The sequence below is a fragment of the Nyctereutes procyonoides genome, unplaced genomic scaffold (genome assembly GCF_905146905.1).
Source record: "Nyctereutes procyonoides isolate TBG_1078 unplaced genomic scaffold, NYPRO_anot_genome, whole genome shotgun sequence".
In the NCBI taxonomy this organism is placed as follows: Eukaryota; Metazoa; Chordata; class Mammalia; order Carnivora; family Canidae; genus Nyctereutes; species Nyctereutes procyonoides.
This window is the reverse complement of record NW_026575128.1, coordinates 13,703,674-13,726,471: the sequence shown is the minus strand read 5'-3', so window position 1 is coordinate 13,726,471 and position 22,798 is coordinate 13,703,674. Positions and strand designations below refer to the sequence as shown.

Genomic DNA, 22,798 nt, shown 5'->3' with positions numbered 1-22,798 from the left:
ACACACACTCCATATAACATTAAAACTTTATTTGTGGGAGGAGGAAAGAAGAGGGTATGTGAATATCAAATGGGTACACAGGTAACACACAGGAGAAAGCTAGAAGCAAGGACGAATAGGAATCACAAAAGGACTAAGCAGGCTGAATCTTGGCTCCCCAAGGAGCCAACCTTCCAGGTCTGTGGGCTTCTAATAGGGGAAGCATGAATAGCAGGAGGGATATGTCTCGAAGCTGAAGTATGTCTGTTCTCTCTGAGCGTACCTGTCTAATCACAAAACTCCTTATGGAAGACAAGGGGATCTGAAGACAGAAGCAGAAAGACATTGAAAGACGCTGTTGCATTTGAAAAGAGGAGGCTCCAGGAGCTAAAGATTGGAAAGAATGCAGCTTGATGCTGGACAAGGCAGAGAGGGATTCTCCCTTAGGGCCTAGAGGTAGTGGGACCAGGCCAATATCTTGGCTGTGGTCCAACAAAATCCATTTTAGACTTTGAGCTCCAGAATGTAAGAGAACAAGTTTGTGTTGTTCTAAGTCACTGAGGCTGGAGTAAGTTGGCATAGCAGACAGAGGAAAATAATATAGGGACAACCAAATAGGCGCAAAAGGGGAAAGACATGCAGAGGACAGGCAGGTTGGGGAACAGACAGCATCAAGTGGGCAGTCAGAGGGACAGCTGGGTAGGAGATTGTAATAAGCAAACAAGAAGGAATCTTGGAAAAGGGTGAGACAGAAGCACAGACAGTCTGATATGCAGGAGCAGGAGAGCAGGAAGGCTGGCAGGTGGGCAGACAGGAAGCAGGAAGTGAGCAGAAGCCAGCAGACAGGAGAGACTGACAGGAAGATAGAATGGCAGGCAGGAGGCCCTTGGGGCTCATCCTTGTCCCCACAAGGGTTAGAGGAGCTTCCTGAGACGGAGGTGGATCCCATTCTTGGACATCAACACAATTTTTGGAGTGGGTACAGGGATCCTGAAGGGATCTGGTGCCAGCTCAAAGTGGAGCAGGGTCAGGGCCACTGCCACCTTCATCTCGTTCATGGCAAAGTGCTGCCCAATGCAGTTCCTGGGTCAGGGAGGGAAAAGGAAATGAGGAGTGGCCTTGAAGTCCCTGCCAAGAACAGTCCCTTCAGGGCCAGCCTGCATGGACCCAGCCCTGATCCCCTTCCCTGGACACATGCACATCTCTACCCCAAGCCTTGCTTTGTTAACACTCTCCCCTTGACCTCTGACAAAAGCCTATACTCTTCCAGGATCAGCTCCTCCTCTTACCTCTGCTCTCAGCAGGCCTGAAACCCTGTTACAGGAGGGTCAACACTTTGAGATTCAGAGCCAAGTCAAGTGATCACTACAACAGTTAATCATTAGGTTCTTTGCTCTCTGCACCAGCCATTTCTGGTTTCACAATGTGGAGGCCAGGCCAGGGCACCAGAGGGGGTGGGCTGGGCCACACTTCAGGTTCTAACCATATTCAGGAGGCACACAGGGCCCCAGATCCTCATAGAAATGACAAGATGGAGTTGGGTAAGGAAGTCAACAGGGAAGCTTCCTGCAGGGGCAGAGCCTTAGGGATGCTCAAGCTGCTGTGCCATTTGCCTTCCAGTTTGGGTCCAGACTCTTACCTTCCCATTGGTCCCTCAGTCAACCACTTCTACTCCAGAAGTGAATCCTTCAGCTACCGCCTCACCTGGACTTTTCTATCTCCTGCCTCTTATCCCTCTCCTGATGCCCCACCCTCCCATGCTCTTAGCCTCCCACGTCTTCCATCACAGGTAGGCATGTTCACAAAGTTCAGCCTGTCATCAAAACCCTCTCAGGGTTGTTCACACAGTCACCTGTGTCTTGTCCAGCTGTCTCCCAGCTCAGCTCCTGCTGAGGAGATCCAGGAGAATGCTCTCCCTCCACTTCTGCCTGCTGCATTCTCAAGTCTAGCATAAGGCCAGTATGTCCTCATGAACCCCCACACACATCCACCCCTGTGTGCTATGCCTCTTCACTCGTGGACCCTGAATCACACGGTATTTTACTCAAAGACATGTCACTTTCCAGACCAGGAGAGTGCCAGAAGAGGAACTTCCTACTGTGCGGTCAATTAGTAAATGAGTGAGGGAAAGAAAGAATCAAAGATGATGACTTTTTTGAGTAGAGTCATTCATTTTTTGACTGAGCATTCCCTGAGTCAAGGGCAGTATTGCATCTCATAGCATAGGCTTGGCAGAGTCAGGCTTAATGATTAGTCTTAGATATTGAATGATGTTTACTGAATTGAATAGGAAAGCAGAAAAGAATAAACAAAATCTCCATTAGTTCTAGCTAGGATATGAGGTGTTTACCCCTCTCCTGAGACTCTCTACCCATCTTTTGGACTCAAAGTGTAAAATTCAGGTATGTAGAGCCCAGATCACATGTAATGATTTCACAACTGAGAAAACTGTCAAGCATTCATGATCATTTCCATGCAGTCCAAAATTCTTTTGCATAGATGCAAAAATACTGTAGTCACAAGTTGAATACTTCTGAGGCCCTTAAGAGATTGCAGGATATTTTCCTCTGTAGGCTTAAATATTTCAGACATGCAGGCAACTGAGGATGGAAACACATGCACCTAGGCAATGGTGCAGTATGGGGGTTGAGTGGGGAGAAGGTCTGGTTTCAGAATGTGTGCAAAAGAAATCTTTGATTCCATCCTGACTTGACATTGACAACACTTGAAAACTGCATGTGAGAATGTCCAGTTCAGTAAAGTCATCCTCATAAAGTGAAGAAATCACAAGAATGCCTCGAGCCATTGAATAGCCACTGACTGAATTGTGGCTGGAGACTGAGTGAGAGCAATGGGTCAAAGTTTCCATAGCCTGCAGTGATTACCAAGTTTCTTTCATACATAGAGACACACACCTCTTTCCCAGCACACCAACATGTCAGAGCATATCTGCAACACCCATGTAAATGTAGGAAGTGACAAACAACAGGAATGTTCCTAGTAAACAGCCCTCTCTTCCCATCCCAGTACAAGTGCCTCACCTTGATCCTCCTGAGAAGGGCAGGAAAGCATGGCTGTGTCGAGAGGCATCTGGTGCAAAGCGGGAAGGGTCAAACACCTGCAGAGGAACCCAAGGGCCAGGATAGGTGGGGCCAGCTCCTTCTTCCTTTCAACCTCAGGACACACCCAGAAATGGAACAGGAGGAAGGATTGGCATGCAGAGATTCCCCCATCCCATCCTCCCAAGGCCATCGTACCTCTGGGTTTGGCCACACATTCGGGTTGTGGTGAAGGGCATAAAAGGAGAGCAAGACTAAGAATCCTGTGGGGCAGAAGAGGGAAGAATGGCCATACCTCCCTGCGGGGCCAGGTACTTGCCCACACAGCTTGGCAGCTGCTATGAGAGTCGCTTCTCATCACTCTGAGGGGAATGATAGTGTAGCAGGAGAGGTGGGGCAGACATGGCACAGCACATGTGGCCAGATTAGTAGATATCCAGACCAGGGTGAGATGCAGAAAGAACTGGAGGCTTATGTTAGAGAGCAGCTCAAGGGACAACTCACGTTTACCAAGTACCATCCATGAGCCCTAGGGGAATATGCATTGACTAATCCATCTCACAACAACCCTCCAAGGAAGGCCCAATGCCCATTGTTCACCTGAGCACCTAAGCCTCAGAGAGGCTGAGCAACTTGCCTATGACCACCCAGCTGGGATGTGGCAGGGCTGGATTCAGAGCAGAGGTGAGCTAAAAGGTAGACTAGACCATGGCAGGGACTTCAGATTTGGTCACCAGCTGCTCTCTCCATCAACCTGAGGGCTCCCTGGGAGTGGGCCATCTGAAGAATGAGAGTGGATTTCCTGATATGTTTAATGCACTCAACTCCATAAGAGTGGAAGAAGAACACTCCCTGCCCCAGTGCTTTCCCTCTCTGGTGCTCAAATCATGAGAATTAGAATTCTAGGCTATTTCTGAAGCCCCTTCCTGAAGCCAACATCTCCTTGTAGAGAAGGTGCAATGTACTGAGTCATCATTATTTTTATACAAAATGTTTCTGTATTTACATGAAGAGTAGACAGAGCATGACCAGGGAAGTGTCAGAAGTAAAAGCTGACTCCGCATTCAGCAGGGAGCCCCATCCCAGGATCCCAGGATCATGACCTAAGCCAAGACATACACACAATATCTGAGCCACTCAGGGCCCCTGAGTCATTATTTTAACTGCCAGGTATATAGTTTTTTGCAGTTGTCATCAGGGAATTATCCTATTATTACATCAAATCTGTATGATATCCAAAAGGGGTATCAATGAAGACAGAAATCCTTCAGGATTGTGTTCCTGGAGTCAGGACTAGGATATATATAGCTTAAACTCACAAAATATCAGTGCCATCGATGGGAGTAATATAGTGTCATAAAACGATGGAACTCTCGGGGCTTGAATGTTTGTGTGAAGAAGGATAGAAAGTTAGGATTCTAACCTTCGACATCTAAGAATCGAGACACATTTTTTATGTTATTTGGTGAATGAAGAGATAGAGAATATTCTCTCTAGGTATGAAGGGGAACTCTCACTTATTTTATTTTTTTAGTTCTTTTTCATAGTATGACACCCAGTGCTCCTCCTGTCAAGTGCCCTCCTCAGTACACTTCACCCAGTCACCCCATCCCCCTGCCCACCTCCCCTTCCACTACCCCTTGTTTGTTTCCCAGAGTTACGAGTCTCTTATGTTTTGTCTCCCTCTCTAATTCTTCACTCTCATTTTCCTTCCATCTTCTATAATCCCTTTCACTATTTCATATATAACTTTGAATGTGGCCCGACTCTGTGTCAAGTATTCTACAACGTCATCCCAATAACCTTGTCCCCACTTACTGCGGAAAATAAAGGGGCCACAGAGCTTCAGAACTGCCCCAGGACATGTGGATTTCAGACATCCCATGAGTCCCCCAGGAGTGCTTATGGAGTGAGAGTTATGAGGCCATACCTCTGGGCAAGGAGCGTCCATCAGGGAAGGTGATGGGCTTGCTGAGCTCTCTGCCAACACTTGGAACTGGTGGATAGAGTCGCAGTGCCTCCTTGATGCACATAGTGGTGTAGGGCATCTGGTCCAGGTGCTCCCTAAACCAAGCTATCTTGAAGGGCAGGTAAGGCCCTGGCACCCAGTGTATTCCCTAGTTGAGGGGGCAGGGCCCTTTATCTCATGAGCACTCACCATGTGATGGAAGCACCATCCCCCAGAAGGCTCTGGATCTCCTCCCGGCACCTCTGCTGATGCTCGGGGTGTGTAGCCAGAGCATAGAGGATCCAGGAGATGCCACTGGCTGTGGTGTCATGCCCCTCAAACATGAATGTGTCCACTTCTGCACGGAGGTCCTTGTCAGACAAGCCAGTCCCATTCTCCACCTAGGAAGGAAGACCCAGAGAGAGGGCAGACTTTGAGATGGCACCCTTGTCCTGCACCTTTGGGCAAATGCTCAGACCTCCCCTGCCATACTCACTTTGGAAAAGAGGAGGATGTCCAGGAAATCCAAGTGCCTCTTGTTCCTGATCTTCTCCAGCTCTCCTTCCTCCTGTAGCTGAGCCTTCCTCAGCTTGATCACTCGGTCTGCCCAAACAGTGTTCCCAGGTGGATTTGAGAGCTCTGGGTGCCCTGACATAGCCAGCCATAAAGCTAACCTGCCCCCGGGGCCCCACTGACAGTGTCACCAGAGTCAGGAGGAGTTTGGCAATGGGTGTGCATGCCAGGGCGAGAGCTCTAGCACCAGGTATTTGCATGTCAGTGCTCCCCTCAGCTGCACAGCCCAAGGAGGTTCTGTTTGAATGTGGCTGGCAGGGGCGTTTGTTCAACCTTCACCCATGTTGTGATGCAATTGCTTCCTGCATTGCACCTGGCACCTTAACAGGTACACTAGGTGGGAATCCAGAGTGGGTTTGTCCCAGGTTCTGGAGGGGCAGTGAGGGACAGGCCTCTGCCTGAGGCGTCAGGGCCCATCCCTTTTGGATGTGCTTGATGAAGGAGGAGAGGTGCCCAGAGGGCAGTGTCCAACCTGTGTGTTGATGGGCAAGCTGGCAGGCCTTGTGGTTCCTGCGGCCTTCAGAGGTCAGCCAGTAGAAGATGTCTTTCTGGTAGAAAACATTCCTCACCCGGGCAAGCACCAGGTTGTTCAGATCTCGAATGGCCTGAATGTAGGACTGGGAGTTCCTGAAGGGGGATGAGGCAGAAGGGACTAGGTGGAGGGAGGCATCTGAACTGGAGTGGAGTGGGGCTGTGGGTGGAGGTTTCCTGTCATTGGTGCAGGTGATCCTAGGCATCTGACATTTCTGTCTTATGCCCCAGAGACCCTCAGCCATTTATGAGGGACTTGGGCAGCCAGGCTTCTCCCTAAAGCAGAGGTCAGGGTCTGTGCCTAATGCAGGTTTGGTAAGGCTGAATTTGACTGTGTCAGACTGGGGCTCTCTGCAGAATGTGGCTCTTTGAGTTGGTAAACATCCCAACTACTGGAACTGCCTCCAGATGAGTCCACACCAGTTGGTAGGAAATAGGACGCTGCTGTTATGCATTTCACTGACCTGTCTGCCTGGTGGTTGCCCTGGTAGCTGAAGGCACACTTCATAATGGTGTCCAAGGTCATCAAGGAGACGTGTTCAAAGATCTCCAGATGTGAGTTCTGACTGAGGAGTTCCTCCCACTTGTCCTGTGTAGAGGGGACACATTGATACTTCTCTACTCCTCTGGAAGGCCTATGCTGATGAGGCTAGGCTCTCTCTCTGCTGCTCCACATATTCTGATGACATGTCCTCACTTTCTAAAACAGCTGTGTTTCATTGATTTCGAACCATAGAGCCGAATATTTGTGATATATTGAGTATTTTATCAGAAACTGTTGTTATTTTATTAAGAATGATCTCTTGAGGCTGACTTCAGTATAAGTTATGGCAATAACCAGTTTTTAGCAGACTGTAAACATTGTCTCTCAGGAGATAAAGGGGGAATGTTTTTGCCTGGGACTGACCTACACAGAAAAATGGATAAGGTCCAAATTTAGGGAACATGTGTCAAGGCAAGAGAAAGGTTAAGGGGCCAGTACAGGGGTTCCTAAGAGAGGAGTATCAAGGATGACAATTCCTCTTGTTCAGGAAAAGTCCGCTGAGTACAGTGAATGAGCAATAGGATCATGCTCAGAGGTGATGTTCTGGCAGGACCCAGCCCTGGGGGTTGAGACCTGGTCTGCATTTCCCTCCAGGAAGTAGCTAAAATCCATGTAGAATCCATCAGTCCAGGGTACACCTTGGCGGCTCAGTGCTTGAGCATCTGCCTTAAGCTCAGGTCGTGATCCTGGGATCCAGGATCGAATCCCACATCGTGCTCCCTGTGATGAGCCTGCTTCTCCCTCTGTCTATGCCTCGGCCTCTCTCTCTCTCAGTCTGTGTGTCTCAAGAATAAATAAATAAATCTTAAAAAAAATAAGCCTTCAATCTCACCCAGGAGACCACCTGAGTGACATCCTGGGATGTCCCTGCTGCCACTGAAGCTGCTACTGCCCAGGCCAGCCAGGGGCAGCTTGTCCTATTCTCTGGGGGTACTGAATACTCTTCCTATCCAAGCCAAAGACATGCAAGTGGGAGGAGAAGGGACCCTGCCTCCACCGTGTTTCTCTCTCCTGTGGGCAGGGAGCAAAGAGTTGATGAAAGTGGGTGCCAGGGTGCTTTCCTGTCCCATCCGCGCTCTGGGGGCTGTGTCTCATTGCAGGGTGTAAGTGTGTGATCCCAGGGGCCACGCTAATGGATTTCTGAAGGACACAGCTGTCTGAGAATGGACTTTGTGAACTGTGCTGTGGGTGTGAGTGTGCAGGTGAGGTAGGGTTCGACTTACCAGCATCACTTGGACAGAGTCAGCCATGAGTCTCACGTAGGGCTTCAGGATGTCATAGTGGAAGGCTGGGGTCAGCATCCGCCGGTGCTGGAGCCATGTGTCTCCATTCAGCAGGAGCAAACCATACCCTGGACCACAGTGTGTTTGGGGGGTGGGTGGGAAGGGACCTTGCCCGAGTTATCCAGGGACAATTTGGGAGGAACCCAGGACGTCAGATGGAGGGCATTTTTGGCAAAGCAGGGAAGGCCAGTGCATGTCAAGAAGGGGACTTCCCAAAGCCTGATGGCAGGAAGTGGTTATGACAGCTGTGACATGGAGGTTGAAACAGAGCAGGGCGATGGATCGTACAAGGACTTCAGTCAGAAGTCCGGCTGATTTTCTCTCAGCCTGGGAAAAGCTGAGCTACAGAGAGCTCCACCACCATTTGGATGGGGTGAGGGTTTTATAAGGAGAGAATGGGGCTCAATTCAGAGTTGAGTGGAGTCACTGTGGTGCTGGTCTCTTCCTGTTAGTCTGGGCCAAATGGATAGTGGGTGGCAATTCTACGCACACGGTGGACCATTATCCTGGTTAAACGCACTTACCTATCCAGGGAGCCATGAGTCTGTAGGAGCCATCAGATTTTGGGTCTGAAAATTAAGAAGGGCATGACAGCAATCTGGTGGTGACCAAGGAATTCAGGCTGGCCCCAAAGGCAGCTGTGGTCTAGATCTTTGGCCTCCATTCCTTGTTGATGATTGTCAGCTGGCAGCTTGTGTCAAGCCACTTCCCTCTTGCCTCTCAACCTGGTCTCTTTTTCTTTCCTGATAGTCATTTTGGGCACACGATGTAAGACTAAGTGTCCCATAGCAAAGCCATGTGGAGCAGAAATTTGAATCTGTGAGAAAGTTATCTTCTGTCCTCGGTGCAAATAGAATGGTAGTATTATGGTGATATTTTAAAAATGATGGTTCAGTTCCTATATCCCAGCTGAGGCAATGGCTCGGGTGTGCGGGTCCACCCCAGGCATCATGGATAGGAATTTGGCTTCAGTGTAGGATCACACCACTGTGGTGAATAAAGATAGAGGCATAGGAGAGAAAAAGGTAAGAAGGAATAAGGGGAAAAAGCAAAAGAAAGAACGACAGAAAGAAATGAGAGAGAAAGAATATGGTAATTCTCAGATGTTCGAGCGTTCCAATTGACTATTTGGCCCGCCGCTGGCTCTTAGGCTGGAAGGATCACAGGTAGAGGTTCAAATATTGATGGACTGAGGCAGTGGTCCCTCCTGTAAAGTCACAGTGCACCAGGAATGCATCTAAGAGGGAAAGGCCACTCCAACTGAAGAGAAGTTTAGCTCTCACCTGATCGCCCCAGGATCATCCTCATGTAGTCTGGGTCATAGACTACGAGGCTAACTCTGCTTCCCCATAGCCAACGAGGACTGGCGCAAGGGTATTTCTCTGTCCTTTTCTTCAGCTCTTGCAGCTCCTGACCCTTTTGGAACTGTACCAAAGGAGAGACAAATCAACAAAACCTTACTTTCTCATTATGTCCACTGCTTGGAGTGGTGGTGGACAGGATGGCCCCATGGAGAGAGTTCTGGATATTGGCAGCAGTTAGGAGTTTGGAACTGTCTGATGAGCTAGCTCTAATCAGGATCCAGATTCATGGAACTTATGTTCTAGTGGGAGTGGAGGTGGGGGACATCCTTGGCCCATACACTGAGTAGTGTCCTCCAGTTACTTGAGGAAGCTACTCTGAGCTCCCTGGTCATTTCCATCACTGGGACCACCCTTCTCCTTGGATGCAGTGCAGGGACTCCCTAGTGGGAGCCTATGTATAAAGAGCTATTTATTTATTACTGAGCAAACAGAGAGAGAGGCAGAGACACAGACAGAGAGAGACAATCCCTACAGGCAGCCTGATGCGGGCCTGAATCCCAGGACCCGGGGATCACGACCTGAGTCAAAGGTAGACTCTCAACCACTGAGCCAAGCAGGTGCCCCTAGTGGGAGCCTCTTATGTCAAAGTTATGTTACCTCATCCTCCAGGATCCCCTCAAGATTGTTTAGCAGAGGCCTCCGGGGGACCCTGTTTCAGCAGAGTTGCCTGCCTTCTTTCTGATTGCTTACTCTTCAAGCTTCCAGAAACTCCTGCTCCTGGGGAGTGTCAATAGTTCCTCTGGGGTCCCGATGGAGCTAAACAGGGCTCTGCTTGGCTCTTCCTCTTTCTGGGTAATTCTGACCCCCACTGATCTGACGGCCCTCAAGAAAACCTCTTGGGACTTCCATCTCTGCCTGAACGAGGCTGGTCAGGGCCCAGTGAGACTCTGGTAGACAACGTGCCCATGGTAGCCCTATAGGCAAATACCCCGTGTCCACTGGACTTTATTCAGGCTGTGGCCACTCATGCAGGCAATGCTCCATTATAACTGTTCTCACCTGGCCCCTTCTGGATGTGTTGCCACCCTAAAAATGTCCCAATGAGAAACCAGGAGAAACAGTGGACAGAAATAAAGGGGCGGCACAGGCACTCCATTGTCAGGGGCTGTAGGCTGTGCTGTAGGCTGTGCTGTAGGCTGTGCCTGAGGCAGAAGGGAAGACCCGCGGTCAGAAAGGACTGTTGGGTCATGGATTTTGCACACTGTGAAGGAAGTGCTCCTCTTTCATAATTCTGACCGATTTCAGCCCTAGTTACTGCAGCAAGTTTGCTAACCTACGAACATGTTTGTCCTTCATGAGCATTACTATGACCTTCAAGTTTTATAAATTAGAGTGTAACTCTGATCTTTATCTGTGCCAGGCAACATTCAGAGATTAGTAAAACTCCCATGAGGCTATACTCCTCATCATGATCCCCATTTTGCCGATGAGGAAACAGAGGCACAGAGCAAGTTCATTTGAAGTAAGTGGCAGAGCTGGGATAGAATCTAAGTACCTTGGCTCTGAGCCCACATGCTTCCCTGTCCCACTTATCACTTGTCACCTGGCCTGAAAGATTAGCTTTAACCTACTACATGTGGCAATCTACTCCTGGCTTAGTGAGTAGCAGAGGTACTGAGTAAAGAATGTCTCAGATTTGCAGAAGCAGGAAGATATGGCTGCACTATGTGTTCAGCTGGCCAAAGCTCAGTTACATGAGTTACCTAAGTGAACTTGTCTGCTTACTGACTCTCTATACCATCCTTGAATGGGAATGGCAGTGGAGGAAATTTTATTCATGATAGGATCAAATCCTAACTCAGAGTTTTGACAAAAGCTCACAATTTCTCAAAATGGACATAGACTCTGGAAATCATTCAAGCAACAGTTTGTGGGAAGAAAGTGGCCCTTGGCTGTCTCCCTATGGCTGACATGAAGTTTCTGTCTTTGGCTTTTTTGTAATTGCTTGGCCTCCTCCTCTATAACACCTCCTCCTACCTGAGTTCACACAGCGCTAGACAGCCCCTCCTCATTTGCCCTCCCCCCTTGCTGGTGCCCCCTCTGGGGGACCAGTACTGACAGAGGTGTAGGGGAGGCACTGTCTCCAATGCAGCCACTAGCTGCTCCTTTCTCTGTCACTCTACAGCCTGGTCAGGAATCCCTCAGAGGTCAGCTCTGTGGTGGTCACTGTGGTGCTGGAAGGGGGTGGCATCCTCAGCCCAAGGAGTTCACAGTACCAGGATTTGGGGGAACAACTGGAGGGGAAACCGATTCGGTTACTGGTGCAACTCACTGTCAATACTCTTTCCTTGCCCCAATCTGGCAACCTTCTGTCATGTGTTCCAATGACTTACTGGGGTTTTAGCCCTGAAGTCACCAGTCTGGAACATCCCATAGTCTTGGGCAAACCTAACCAGTTGGTCCCTGCACCTGACAGACATCACCCCCCAGTCCAGCAAGTGAGCCTATTTTCCTGCGACCTCACACCTGAATCCTGTCCACTCTCTCCGTAGCCCATGAACACACTGCTGTGTATTCCCAGGCCAGCCAGGACCAGGACGAGAGGATGGGATTCAATGGCTAGGGCAGGGAAGCATCAGGAAGTGTGTCTGAGAGAAGAGCTGGGGCTGCTCAGCCTGGAGGGGGAAGACTCAGGAAGGAACAGGTACTCTTCTCAAGGCTCAGGGCTACACCACAGCCTGCACATCTCCCTAAACAAGGAGGATCAGACGGACTTGATGGCTCCAGCACAGGCTACCTTAAATTTGGGGAGCTCCTGGAATTGGGGTGAGGAGCCAAGAACTGGCAGATAAGCTGGATGTTTCCCTGAACCCTGTGCAGGTCTCCCACAAAGACTCTGTGGGATGGATCTACTGACTGGGATGAAGCTCCAAGAGCCCCAGCCCGCCCTGCCCTCCCTCTCCCAGTCCAGCCCCTTCCTACCTCTTGCCTGTGCCCGAAGAACCAGTGGGAAGGATGAGATGGGAACTGCTGAATAGCTTTGAGCAGCCACTGCCTGTGCCAGTAGAACTGTGCTGCCTTGAGCAGCAACAGAGCCAGGCCTAGCAGGGAGGCGACTTGCAGGAACCCAGACACAGTACCCAGGGGTCTGGTGAGGCTCAGTAGAGAGACACTCATGGTTCAGGGGCCGGTGGTTTGCTGACTCTTCCTGACTGTTGCTGAAATCCCCTGAGCACCTGGCCTAGTCAATCAGGGGAGGATGGCCCTGCCCACCTGGAGGGGGAGCAAAGAGTGAGGGCAGAGCTTAGACTGGGATTCCAGAGTTCATTGAGTCCATCTTAGGATCCATCTTAGGAATCATTAAGAAGAAAGTTTTCTCAGCAGACAGTGATAATGCCCAGGTACTTTCCTACTTGCCTTTCTTCTCATTATTCATCAATATTTCAGGGCACCTATATTGTGCCTAGTGGTGAGCTACGCGCCTGACCACTGTGGCCAGCAAAACAGACATGAACCATGACTGCAAAAAATTTACAGCCTTGTTTACCAAATGTTCAGGGGGTGTGCTTGGGTTAATGATTATTCCATTTCTGAGAAAAGAACAAAACAGGGAGGTAAGTGATGTGGCCAGAGGAAAATCGCCTTTGAAGGGCCAACTGATAATATAATCAGGGGGCCTCCATACTGTCTGCCCCAGCCTCCTCTGCACTGTTCCCCACACTTGTCCCAGTCCACCATTCACTTGTGTCATGGGCTGACTGTGCCGGCAGGCAGAGCACTGGCCTCACACTCAGGAGGCCCAGCCTCAGGGCTCGCTCAGGACATATGAAGCCAGGCAATCACACTCTCTGTGCCTCAGATTCTCCTTCTATAAGGGGGGTAAAGTTTCCTTTGCCAAGGAATTCCTGGGAATTCCTCCCAGGAATGCTCATTCAGTCAGTCACTGATGCACTCAACAATAGTTTCCGGAGCTCACAGTTTGGGAGGTAAAGCAGAAAACTAAGGCAGTACAGGAAAACTTGGTAAGGCCTGTACTGAAACAGTGAATAGTGGACTGGGCCCATCCAGGGAAGGAGAAAACTACAAATAAGAATAGGACCCTGAAGGATGAGTAGGAGTTCACCAGGTGAAGAGTGCTTGGGAGACGGGTGGGGGCTACAGCTCATGGAGATCATGTGAATATGCATCTAAGGAGGACAATTTTTTTTTGAGGAGAACAATTTATCTTCTCACCCTTACTTTGTTCCTGATTTTCTCCCTCCAAACCCACTCCAAGTTCATAATTCAAAATGGAGACCAAGATGTTTTCATGAGGAGTTCTTTGGAAGGCAGCATTTGAGGGGCCTCCCTCTTCTGCTCTGTTTCTCACTATATACCTTATTATTCCTATGCCCTCCTCCTGTGGCTGACCTTGCAACAGGAGATGCATTACACAACCTGTGTGGTCAGATTTCTTTCCTTTTTTCCCCTTAATCCTTGGCTCTTCTCCAAACCCCAGGACACGTAACCACTTTACCCATTCCTCTCAACTTTCCTGAGTTCCGTGGATACTTTCCCACCCTCTCTGGCCTCAGACCAGAGACTCTGGATCCTCTTTCCCTTACATGGCCCAGCACCAGCTCTGCGTGTAGCACATGGGGGGGCAGTTGTGGAGAGAGGTTGGACGTGGGACCCTCTCGGTTACAATTCTGAGTGTCACTCCATGTTTTCCTCCATGAGTCCTTGGTTTCCTCTATAGAACTGATTAAATAATGCTGGTCATAAGTGGTATTTAGTGAGCAGTTATCATATTCTATACAGTGAGCAAGGAACTCCCTATGTTTTCTCCTACACCAAACCTAAGAACAGATTTTTAAAAGAATCTTAATTCTCAAGGTGGCGAGGCTCCCCTCTTTGGGAAGGGAGTAGGTCCAGGGTGTTCCAGGTCCTTTATGATGTGGAGATTTGAATTACGGCCATGGGTCTGACATAAAATGGACAGTTCTGGCACCAGGTGTGTCCACAGCCTGAGCACAGATGGAGTGAGGGCAAGGATCTGATATAGACCTGGGACACAGGAGGGGAGATTATTTGTTTCCTGTGAGGGCTTCTTGAACAGCGGTGGGTGCAATATCACCTCCTCCAAACCAGAGAGCGGGGTGACATTACTATTCTCCTCCTCCCCACCTCAACTTCCCACCCCCCATCCCACCAACGTGGTCAGACTTCAGAGAGAACTACCGTGCCTCCAATGGAGGCAGAGGCGCTTGCGCCCAACACTGCCTCCTGGACCTTGAAGGGTCGTGTTACCTAGGGCAGCTGACTGTGAGCCTGCACAGTGGGCCTCTCCCTCAGAAGACCAACATAGGCCCCATGCATGTGACATGTCTACTGACCATAGAGAGCTCCAAAGTATCAACTTCAGTTCTGGTGTAAATAGGATCAGGTTTTCTTTCTTTTCTTTTTCTTTCATCTTTTTGGTTGTTGTTGTTTCCTTTGGAATTGGGATTACAGTGTTTTGTTTGTTTTCATTCTTTCTCCTTTCTCTTTTTTTGTGGATCAGGCTTTTTTGCCATTTCTTTTCTGTAGGCTTATTTTAAGAAACAAATCAAAGCACATCTAGTTAATGTACAAATACTCCCCACTGCAAACAAGGTGGCACTCTGTAGAGGACTGACCTGTGGGAAAGAGGAGCCAAAATTTAACAGCAGAGTGCACGTAGCATACAGCAGAACACTTCCTGAAGTGCTGAACAGTGTATGATCCCTTCTTAATATAGCATTACTCATAGGAACATAAAACATGCCGAATGACAAGGCAGAGGAATTCTCTCCCAAAGGAAAGGTCAAGAAGAAATCGCAACCAGGGATTTTCTCAAAACAGTTATAAGCAATATAACTGAAGAAGAATTTAGAGCAACAGTCATGAGAATACTATCTGGGCTTGAAAGAAGCATACAAGACACCAGAGAAACCCTTGCCGCAGAGATAGAGGACCTAAATACTAGTCAGGATGAAATAGAAAAATACTATAACTGATATGCAAAACTGACTGGATGTAATCAAAATGAGGGTGAAAGAAGGAGAGGAACAAATGGGTGATATAGAAGATAAATTATGGAAAAGAATGAAGCTGGAGAGAAGAGAGCTAATTATTAGATCATAAAGGTAGACTTATGGAACTCAGCGATTTTTTTAAAATAATAAATTTATTTTTTATTGGTGTTCAATTTGCCTACATACAGAATAACACCCAGTGCTCATCCCGTCAAGTGCCCCCCTCAGTGCCCGTTACCCATTTACCCCCACCCCCCGCCCTCCTCCCCCTCCACCACACCTAGTTCATTTCCCAGAGTTAGAAGTTTTTATGTTCTGTCTCCCTTTCTAATATTTCCTACCCATTTCTTCTCCCTTCCCTTCTATTCCCTTTCACTATTATTTATATTCCCCAAATGAATGAGAACATATAATGTTTGTCCTTCTCCGATTGACATACTTCACTCAGCATAATACCCTCCAGTTCCATCCACGTCGAAGCAAAAGGTGAGTATTTGTCGTTTCTAATGGCTGAGTAATATTCCATTGTATACATAAACCACATCTTCTTTATCCATTCATCTTTCGATGGACACTGAGGCTCCTTCCACAGTTTGGCTATTGTGGACATTGCTGCTAGAAACATCGGGGTGCAGGTGTCCTCGTGTTTCATTGCATCTGCATCTTTGGGATAAATCCCCAGCAGTGCAATTGCTGGGTCGTAGGGCAGGTCTATTTTTAACTCTTTGAGGAACCTCCACACAGTTTTCCAGAGTGGCTGCACCAGTTCACATTCCCACCAACAGTGTAAGAGGGTTCCCCTTTCTCCACATCCTCTCCAACAGTTTTGGTTTCCTGCCTTGTTAATTTTCCCCATTCTCACTGGTGTGAGGTGGGATCTCATTGTGGTTTTGATTTGTATTTCCCTGATAGCAAGTGATGCAGAGCATTTTCTCATGTGCATGTTGGCCATGTCTATGTCTCCTCTGTGAGATTTCTCTTCATGTCTTTTGCCCATTTCATGATTGGATTGTTTGTTTCTTTGCTGTTGAGTTTAATAAGTTATTTATAGATCTTGGATACTAGCCCTTTATCTGATAGGTCATTTGCAAATATCTTCTCCCATTCCGTAGGTTGTCTTTTAGTTTTGTTGACTGTATCCTTTGCTGTGCAAAAGCTTCTTATCTTGATGAAGTCCCAATAGTTCATTTTTGCTTTTGTTTCTTTTGCCTTCGTGGATGTATCTTCAAGAAGTTACTGTGGCCGAGTTCCAAAGAAAGGGTGTTGCCTGTGTTCTCCTCTAGGATTTTGATGGAATCTTGTGTCACGTTTAGATCTTTCAACCATTTTGAGTTTATCTTTGTGTATGGTGCAAGAGAGTGGTCTAGTTTCATTCTTCTGCATGTGGATGTCCAATTTTCCCAGCACCATTTATTGAAGAGACTTTCTTCCAGTGGACAGTCTTTCCTCCTTTATCGAATATTAGTGGACCATAAAGTTGAGGGTCCACTTCTGGGTTCTCTATTCTGTTCCATTGATCTATGTGTCTGTTTTTGTGCCAGTAGCACACCGTCTTGATGACCACAGCTTTGTAGTACAACCTGAAATCTGGCATTGTGATGCCCCCAGATATGGTTTTCTTTTTTAAAATTCCCCTGACTATTCAGGGTCTTTTCTGATTCCACACAAATCTTAAAATAATTTGTTCTAACTCTCTGAAGAAAGTCCATGGTATTTTGATAGGGATTGCATTAAACATGTAAATTGCCCTGGGTAACATTGACATTTTCACAGTATTAATTCTGCCAATCCATGAGCATGGAATACTTTTCCATCTCTTTGTGTCTTCCTCAATTTCTTTCAGAAGTGTTCTATAGTTTTTAGGGTATAGATCCTTTACCTCTTTGGTTAAGTTTATTCCTCGGTATCTTATGCTTTTGGGTGCAATTGTAAATGGGATTGACTCCTTAATTTCTCTTTCTTCAGTTTCATTGTTAGTGTATAGAAATGCCATTGATTTCTGGGCATTGATTTTGTATCCTGCCACGCTGCCAAATTGCTGTATGAGTTCTAGCAATCTTGGATGGAGGCTTTTGGGTTTTCTATGTAGAGTATCATGTCATCGGCAAAGCGGGAGAGTTTCACTTCTTCTTTGCCAATTTGAATGCCTTTAATGTCTTTTTGTTGTCTGATTGCTGAGGCTAGGACATCCAGTACTATGTTGAATAGCAGTGGTGAGAGTGGACATCCCTGTCTTGTTCCTCGTCTTAGGGGAAAGGCTCCCAGTGCTTCCCCATTGAGAATGATATTTGCTGTGGGCTTTTCATTGATGGCTTTTAGATGTTGAGGAATGGTCCCTCTATCCCTACACTCTGAAGAGTTTCGATCAGGAATGGATGCTGTATTTTTTCAAATGCTTTCCCTGCATCTAATGAGAGGATCATATGGTTCTTGTTTTTTCTCTTGTTGATATGATGAATCACATTGTTTGCTTTACGAGTGTTGAACCAGCCTTGTGTCCCAGGAATAAATCCTACTTGGTCATGGTGAATAATTTTCTTAATGTGTTGTTGGATCCTATTGGCTAGTATCTTGCTGAGAATTTTTGCATCCATGTTCATCAGGGATATTGGTCTGTAATTCTCCTTTTTGGTGGGGTCTTTGTCTGGTTTTGGAATTAAGGTGATGCTGGCCTCGTAGAATGAATTTGGAAGTAATGCATCTCTTTCTATCTTTCCAAACAGCTTTAGGAGAATAGGTATGGTTTCTTCTTTAAACATTTGATAGAATTCGCCTGGGAAGCCATCTGTCCCTGGACTTTTGTGTCTTGGGAGGTTTTTTATGACTGCTTCAATTTCCTCCCTGGTTATTGGCCTCTTCAGGTTTTCTATTACTTCCTGTTCCAGTTTTGGTAGTTTGTGGCTTTCCAGGAATACGTCCATTTCTTCTAGATTGCCTAATTATTGGCGTATAGTGGTTCATAATATATTTTAAAATCGTTTGTATTTCCTTGGTGTTGTTAGTGATCTCTCCTTTCTCATTCACGATTTTATTAATTTGAGTCTTCTCTCTCTTCTTTACAATAAAGGTGGCTAATGGTTTATCTATCTTATTAATTCTTTCAAAGAACCAACTCCTGGTTTTGTTGATCTGTTCCACAGTTCTTCTGGTCTCAATTTCGTTGAGTTCTGCTTGAATCTTTATTAACTCTCTTCTTATGCTGGGTGTAAGATCTATTTGCTGTTTTTTCTTTAGCTCCTTTAGGTGTAAGGTTAGCTTTTATATTTGAGTTCTTTTCAGTTTTTGAATGGATGCTTGTATTGCGGTGTACTTCCCCCTCAAGACTGCTTTTGCTGCATCGCAAAGATTTTGAACGGTTGTCTTCATTCTCATTAGTTTCCATGAATCTTTTTAATTTTTACTTAATTTCCTGGTTGACTCTGTCATCTTTTAGCAGGATGGTCCTTAACCACCACGTGTTTGAAGTCCCTCCAAACTTCTTGTTGTGATTTAGTCTAATTTCAAGGCATTATGGTCTGAGAATACGCAGGGGACGATCTCAATCTTTTGGTATCGGTTCAGACCCGTTTGTGACCCAGTATGTGGTCTATTCTGGAGAAAGTTCCATGTGCACTTGAGAAAAATGTGTATTCAGTTGAGTTTGGATGTAAAATTCTGTAGATATCTGTGAAATCCATCTGGTCCAGTGTATCAGTTAAAGCTCTTGTTTCTTTGGAGATGTTGTGCTTAGAAGACCTATCAAGTATAGAAAGAGCTAGAATGAAGTCACTAAGTATAAGTGTATTATTATCTAAGCATTTCTTCACTTTGGTTATTAATTGGTTTAAGTATTTGGCAGCTCCCACATTCGGGGCATATATATTGAGGATTGTTAAGTCCTCTTGTTGGATAGATCCTTTAAGTATGATATAGTGTCCCTCTTCATCTGTCACTACAGTCTTCGTGGTAAATTTTAGTTTATCTGATATAAGGATGGCTACCCCTGCTTTCTTTTGAGGACCATTTGAATGGTAAATGGTTCTCCAACCTTTTATTTTCAGGCTGTAGGTGTCCTTCTGTCTAAAATGAGTCTCTTGTAGACAGCAAATAGATGGGTCCTGCTTTTTTATCCAGTCTGAAACCCTGCGCCTTTTGATGGGGTCATTAAGCCCGTTCACATTCAGAGTTACTATTGAGAGATACGAGTTTAGTGTCATCATGATATCTATTCAGTCCTTGTTTTTGTGGATTGTTCCACTGAACTTCTTCTTAAAGGGGAATTTTAAGAGTCCCCCTTAAAATTTCTTGCAGAGCTGGTTTGGAGGTCACATATTCTTTCAGTTCCTGCCTGTCTTGGAAGCTCTTTATCTCTCCTTCCATTTTGAATGAGAGCCTTGCTGGATAGAGTATTCTTGGTTGCATGTTCTTCTCATTTAGGACCCTGAATATATCCTGCCAGCCCTTTCTGGCCTGCCACGTCTCTGTGGAGAGGTCTGCTGTTACCCTAATATTCCTCCCCATATAAGTTAGGGATTTCTTGTCTCTTGCTGCTTTAAGGATCTTCTCTTTATCTTTGGAATTTGCAAGCTTAACTATTAGATGTCGAGGTGTTGAACGTTTTTTATTGATTTTAGGGGGGAATCTCTCTATTTCCTGGATCTGAATGCCTGTTTCCCTTCCCAGATTAGGAAAGTTTTCATCTATGATTTGTTCAAATACATATTCTGGCCCTCTGTCCCTTTCGGCGCCCTCGGGAACCCCAATTAAACATAGGTGTTTCTTCCTCAGGCTGTCATTTCTTTCCCTTAATCTATCCTCATTGTCTTTTAATTGTTTGTCTCTTTTTTTCCTCAGTTTCCCTCTTTGCCATCAACTTGTCTTCTCTATCACTCACTCGTTCTTCCACCTTGTTAACCCTCGTTGTTAGGACTTCTAGTTTGGATTGCGTCTCATTCAATTGATTTTTAATTTCTGCCTGATTAGATCTAAATTTTGCAGTCATGAAGTCTCTTGAGTTGTTTATGCTTTTTTCTAGAGCCACCAGTAGCTTTATAATAATGCTTCTGAATTGGCTTTCTGACATTGAACTGTAATCCAAATTTTGTAACTCTGTGGGAGTTACAGAAATCAAAAATCAAAAACAAAAACAGAAACAAAACACGGGGAGTATCTTCTGATTCTGTATACTTTAAGTCCCTTGACTTCCCCTGGAACTTCTCCATCTAGGTGGTCTTCTGGGAGAGGGGCCTGTGGTGCTGATTTTCAGGTGTTAGCACTTGGGGCAGCTAGTCTGCCCCCTGCCTGGTTCAGGGCTCAGTGGGGGTTGTTTACCCCTTGAGGCCCCAGGAGGAACCACCACAGTGGCGGCGGCCAGCTCTGGAGCCCTGGATTCAGCTCCCACAGTAACTACAGAGCTCTCAGTCTTCAGCGGCCTGGATGCTCCGGGGCGTGGCTGCTGATCTGCTCAGCTTGGGCAGGAGCGTCCTGCTGTCCTGGGCCCTCCTGGCCTCTGGGGAGGGCCGGATCCTGGGCTGTGTCCCCAGCGCCCAGTGGTCCTGGGCCTGCGCTATTGGATTCATGCTCCCAGCCGCGCAGCCCCCTCTCCACTGAGCCGCCGCCTGAGCCCCTCCGAGCTGCTCCCGGGTCCAGCCCTGTGCGCGCTGCCCCCCTTTAGGGAGCTCGGTGCACTCTCCCCAGGGCGCAGGTGTCTGTTAGTGTCCCAGGGAGCCTGAGGGCATCCCCGCCCTCCTGGGTCCTGCTCTAACTCCCTGTGAGCCCCTTTCTGTCCGGGAAGATTCGTGAAGCTCCTGCTTCCCCGGGTCGGGGCTTTGCTGTTTGGGGGCACTCGCCCCGGCCTTAGCCTGGCCCCTCGCGGGGTCCCTCCCCCTTGGATGCCTTTTGTTTCTTTATTTCTTTTTTCCCCCCGTCTTCCTACCTTGATAGAAGCGTGAACTCTTCTCACTGTAGCATTCCAGCTGTTCTCTCTTTAAATTTCAGGCCGAATTCGTAGAATTTCAGGATGATTTGAAGGTTTTCTAGGTAATTTGGTGGGGACAGGTGACTTGGGGACCCTACTCTTCCGCCATCTCCTCCCGAAAGTCCTCAGCTATTTCATAAAGCACAATAATATTCGTATCATAGGAGTCACAGACGGGAAGAGCAGGAAAAGGGGGCAGAGGTAATTTGAACAGTTCACAGCTGAGAACTTCCTAATCTGGGGAAGGAAACAGGTATTCAAGTCCAAGAAGCATAGGGAACTACCTTCAAAATCAACAAAGCAGGTCAACACCAACACATATCACAGTGAAACTTAGAAAATACAAAATAAAGAGGCAATTCTGAAATCGGCTAGGGGCAAAGGGTACTTAACCTATAGGGGCAGACCACATAAGGTTAGCAGCAGATCTATCCACAGAAATTTGGCAGGCCAGAAGAGAATGGTATGATATATTTAACATGCCAAAGGGGGAGAGTAAGTAGCCAGGAATATTTTATCCCACAAGGCTGTCATTCAGAATAGAAGGAGAGATAAAGAGTTTACAAGACAAGCCAAAACAAAAGGAGTTCATGGACTAAACCACCCCCACAAGAAACATTAAGGGGGACCATTGGAGGAGCAAGAGAGACCAAAACCAAAAAAAGCAGAAAGGAAATTGGCGATCTACAGGAACAGTGACTTTACAGGTAATATAATGGCACTAAATTCAAACTTACCAATAATTACTCTGAATGTAAATGGACTAAATGCTCCAGTCAAAAGACGAAGGATACCAGAATACATTAAAAAAAATGACAAGATCCATGGATATGCTGCTTATAGGAGACTCAGTTTAGATTCAAATACACCTCCAGATCAAAAGTGAGGGAATGGAAAACCATTTACCATGCTAATGGACATCAAAAAGAAGCAGGAGTAGCCATACTTATATCAGACAAACTAGATTTTAAACCAAAGAGGTTTAATAAGAGATGAAGAAGGGCACTATATCATAATAAAGGGGTCTATCCAACAAAAAATCCGATACTTGTGAATATTTATGTCCCCCACTTGGGAGCAGCCAAATATATAAATCAATTAATCACAAACTAAAGAAACTCAAGGATAAAGATACAATAAAAGTAGGAGACTTTAACACCCCACTCACAGTAACGAACAGGTCATCTAAACACCATCGACAAGGAAACAATGGCTTTGAATGACATACTGGGCCAGTTATCATCAGACCTTTTCATCCTAAAGCAGCAGAATGCAGATTATTTTTGAGTGAACATGGAACATTCTCCAGAATAGATTACACACTGGGTCACAAATCAGGCCTCAACCTGTACAAAAGGAGTGAGATCTTGATGGGATGAGCACTGGGTGTTATTCTTTATGTTGGCAAATTGAACACCAATAGAAAATAAATCTATAAAAAAAAAAAAACAAAAGGAGTGAGATGCTACCCTGCATATTTTCCAGCCACTAGTTTCCAATGCTATGAAACTTGAAGTCAACCACAAGAAAAATTCGGAACTATAGATTTAAGGGCAAGGAGTTTATTACAATGTATTTCTATTGAA

The 22,798-nt window shown here is 46.7% G+C and overlaps 1 protein-coding gene across 1 annotated transcript; it reads right to left on the bottom strand.

The window, feature by feature from the left end:
* On the bottom strand, positions 1-12,455 carry LOC129520761 (cytochrome P450 4A11-like). The gene is made up of 12 exons (XM_055341953.1): positions 12,204-12,455; positions 9,201-9,342; positions 8,442-8,486; positions 7,858-7,985; positions 6,555-6,679; positions 6,032-6,186; positions 5,483-5,589; positions 5,197-5,387; positions 4,969-5,102; positions 3,237-3,301; positions 3,021-3,097; positions 1-1,062 (listed from the first exon to the last, which is right to left on the bottom strand). Exons 1-12 carry the CDS (start codon positions 12,396-12,398, stop codon positions 894-896), a joined length of 1,533 nt encoding a protein of 510 aa, XP_055197928.1. The 5' UTR covers positions 12,399-12,455; the 3' UTR covers positions 1-893.
* Positions 12,456-22,798: the final 10,343 nt, after the last annotated feature.

What these genes read in the sequence shown, in the direction of transcription:
- LOC129520761 (XM_055341953.1), bottom strand. Translation starts at nt 12,398, where the DNA reads ATGAGTGTCTCTCTACTGAGCCTCACCAGACCCCTGGGTACTGTGTCT. An exon ending in GATGGTGCTTCCATCACATG is followed by an intron (nt 5,103 to 5,196) that starts GTGAGTGCTCAT and finishes AGCTTGGTTTAG; the next exon opens with GGAGCACCTGGACCAGATGC. An exon ending in ATGTGTGGCCAAACCCAGAG is followed by an intron (nt 3,098 to 3,236) that starts GTACGATGGCCT and finishes GTTCCTCTGCAG; the next exon opens with GTGTTTGACCCTTCCCGCTT.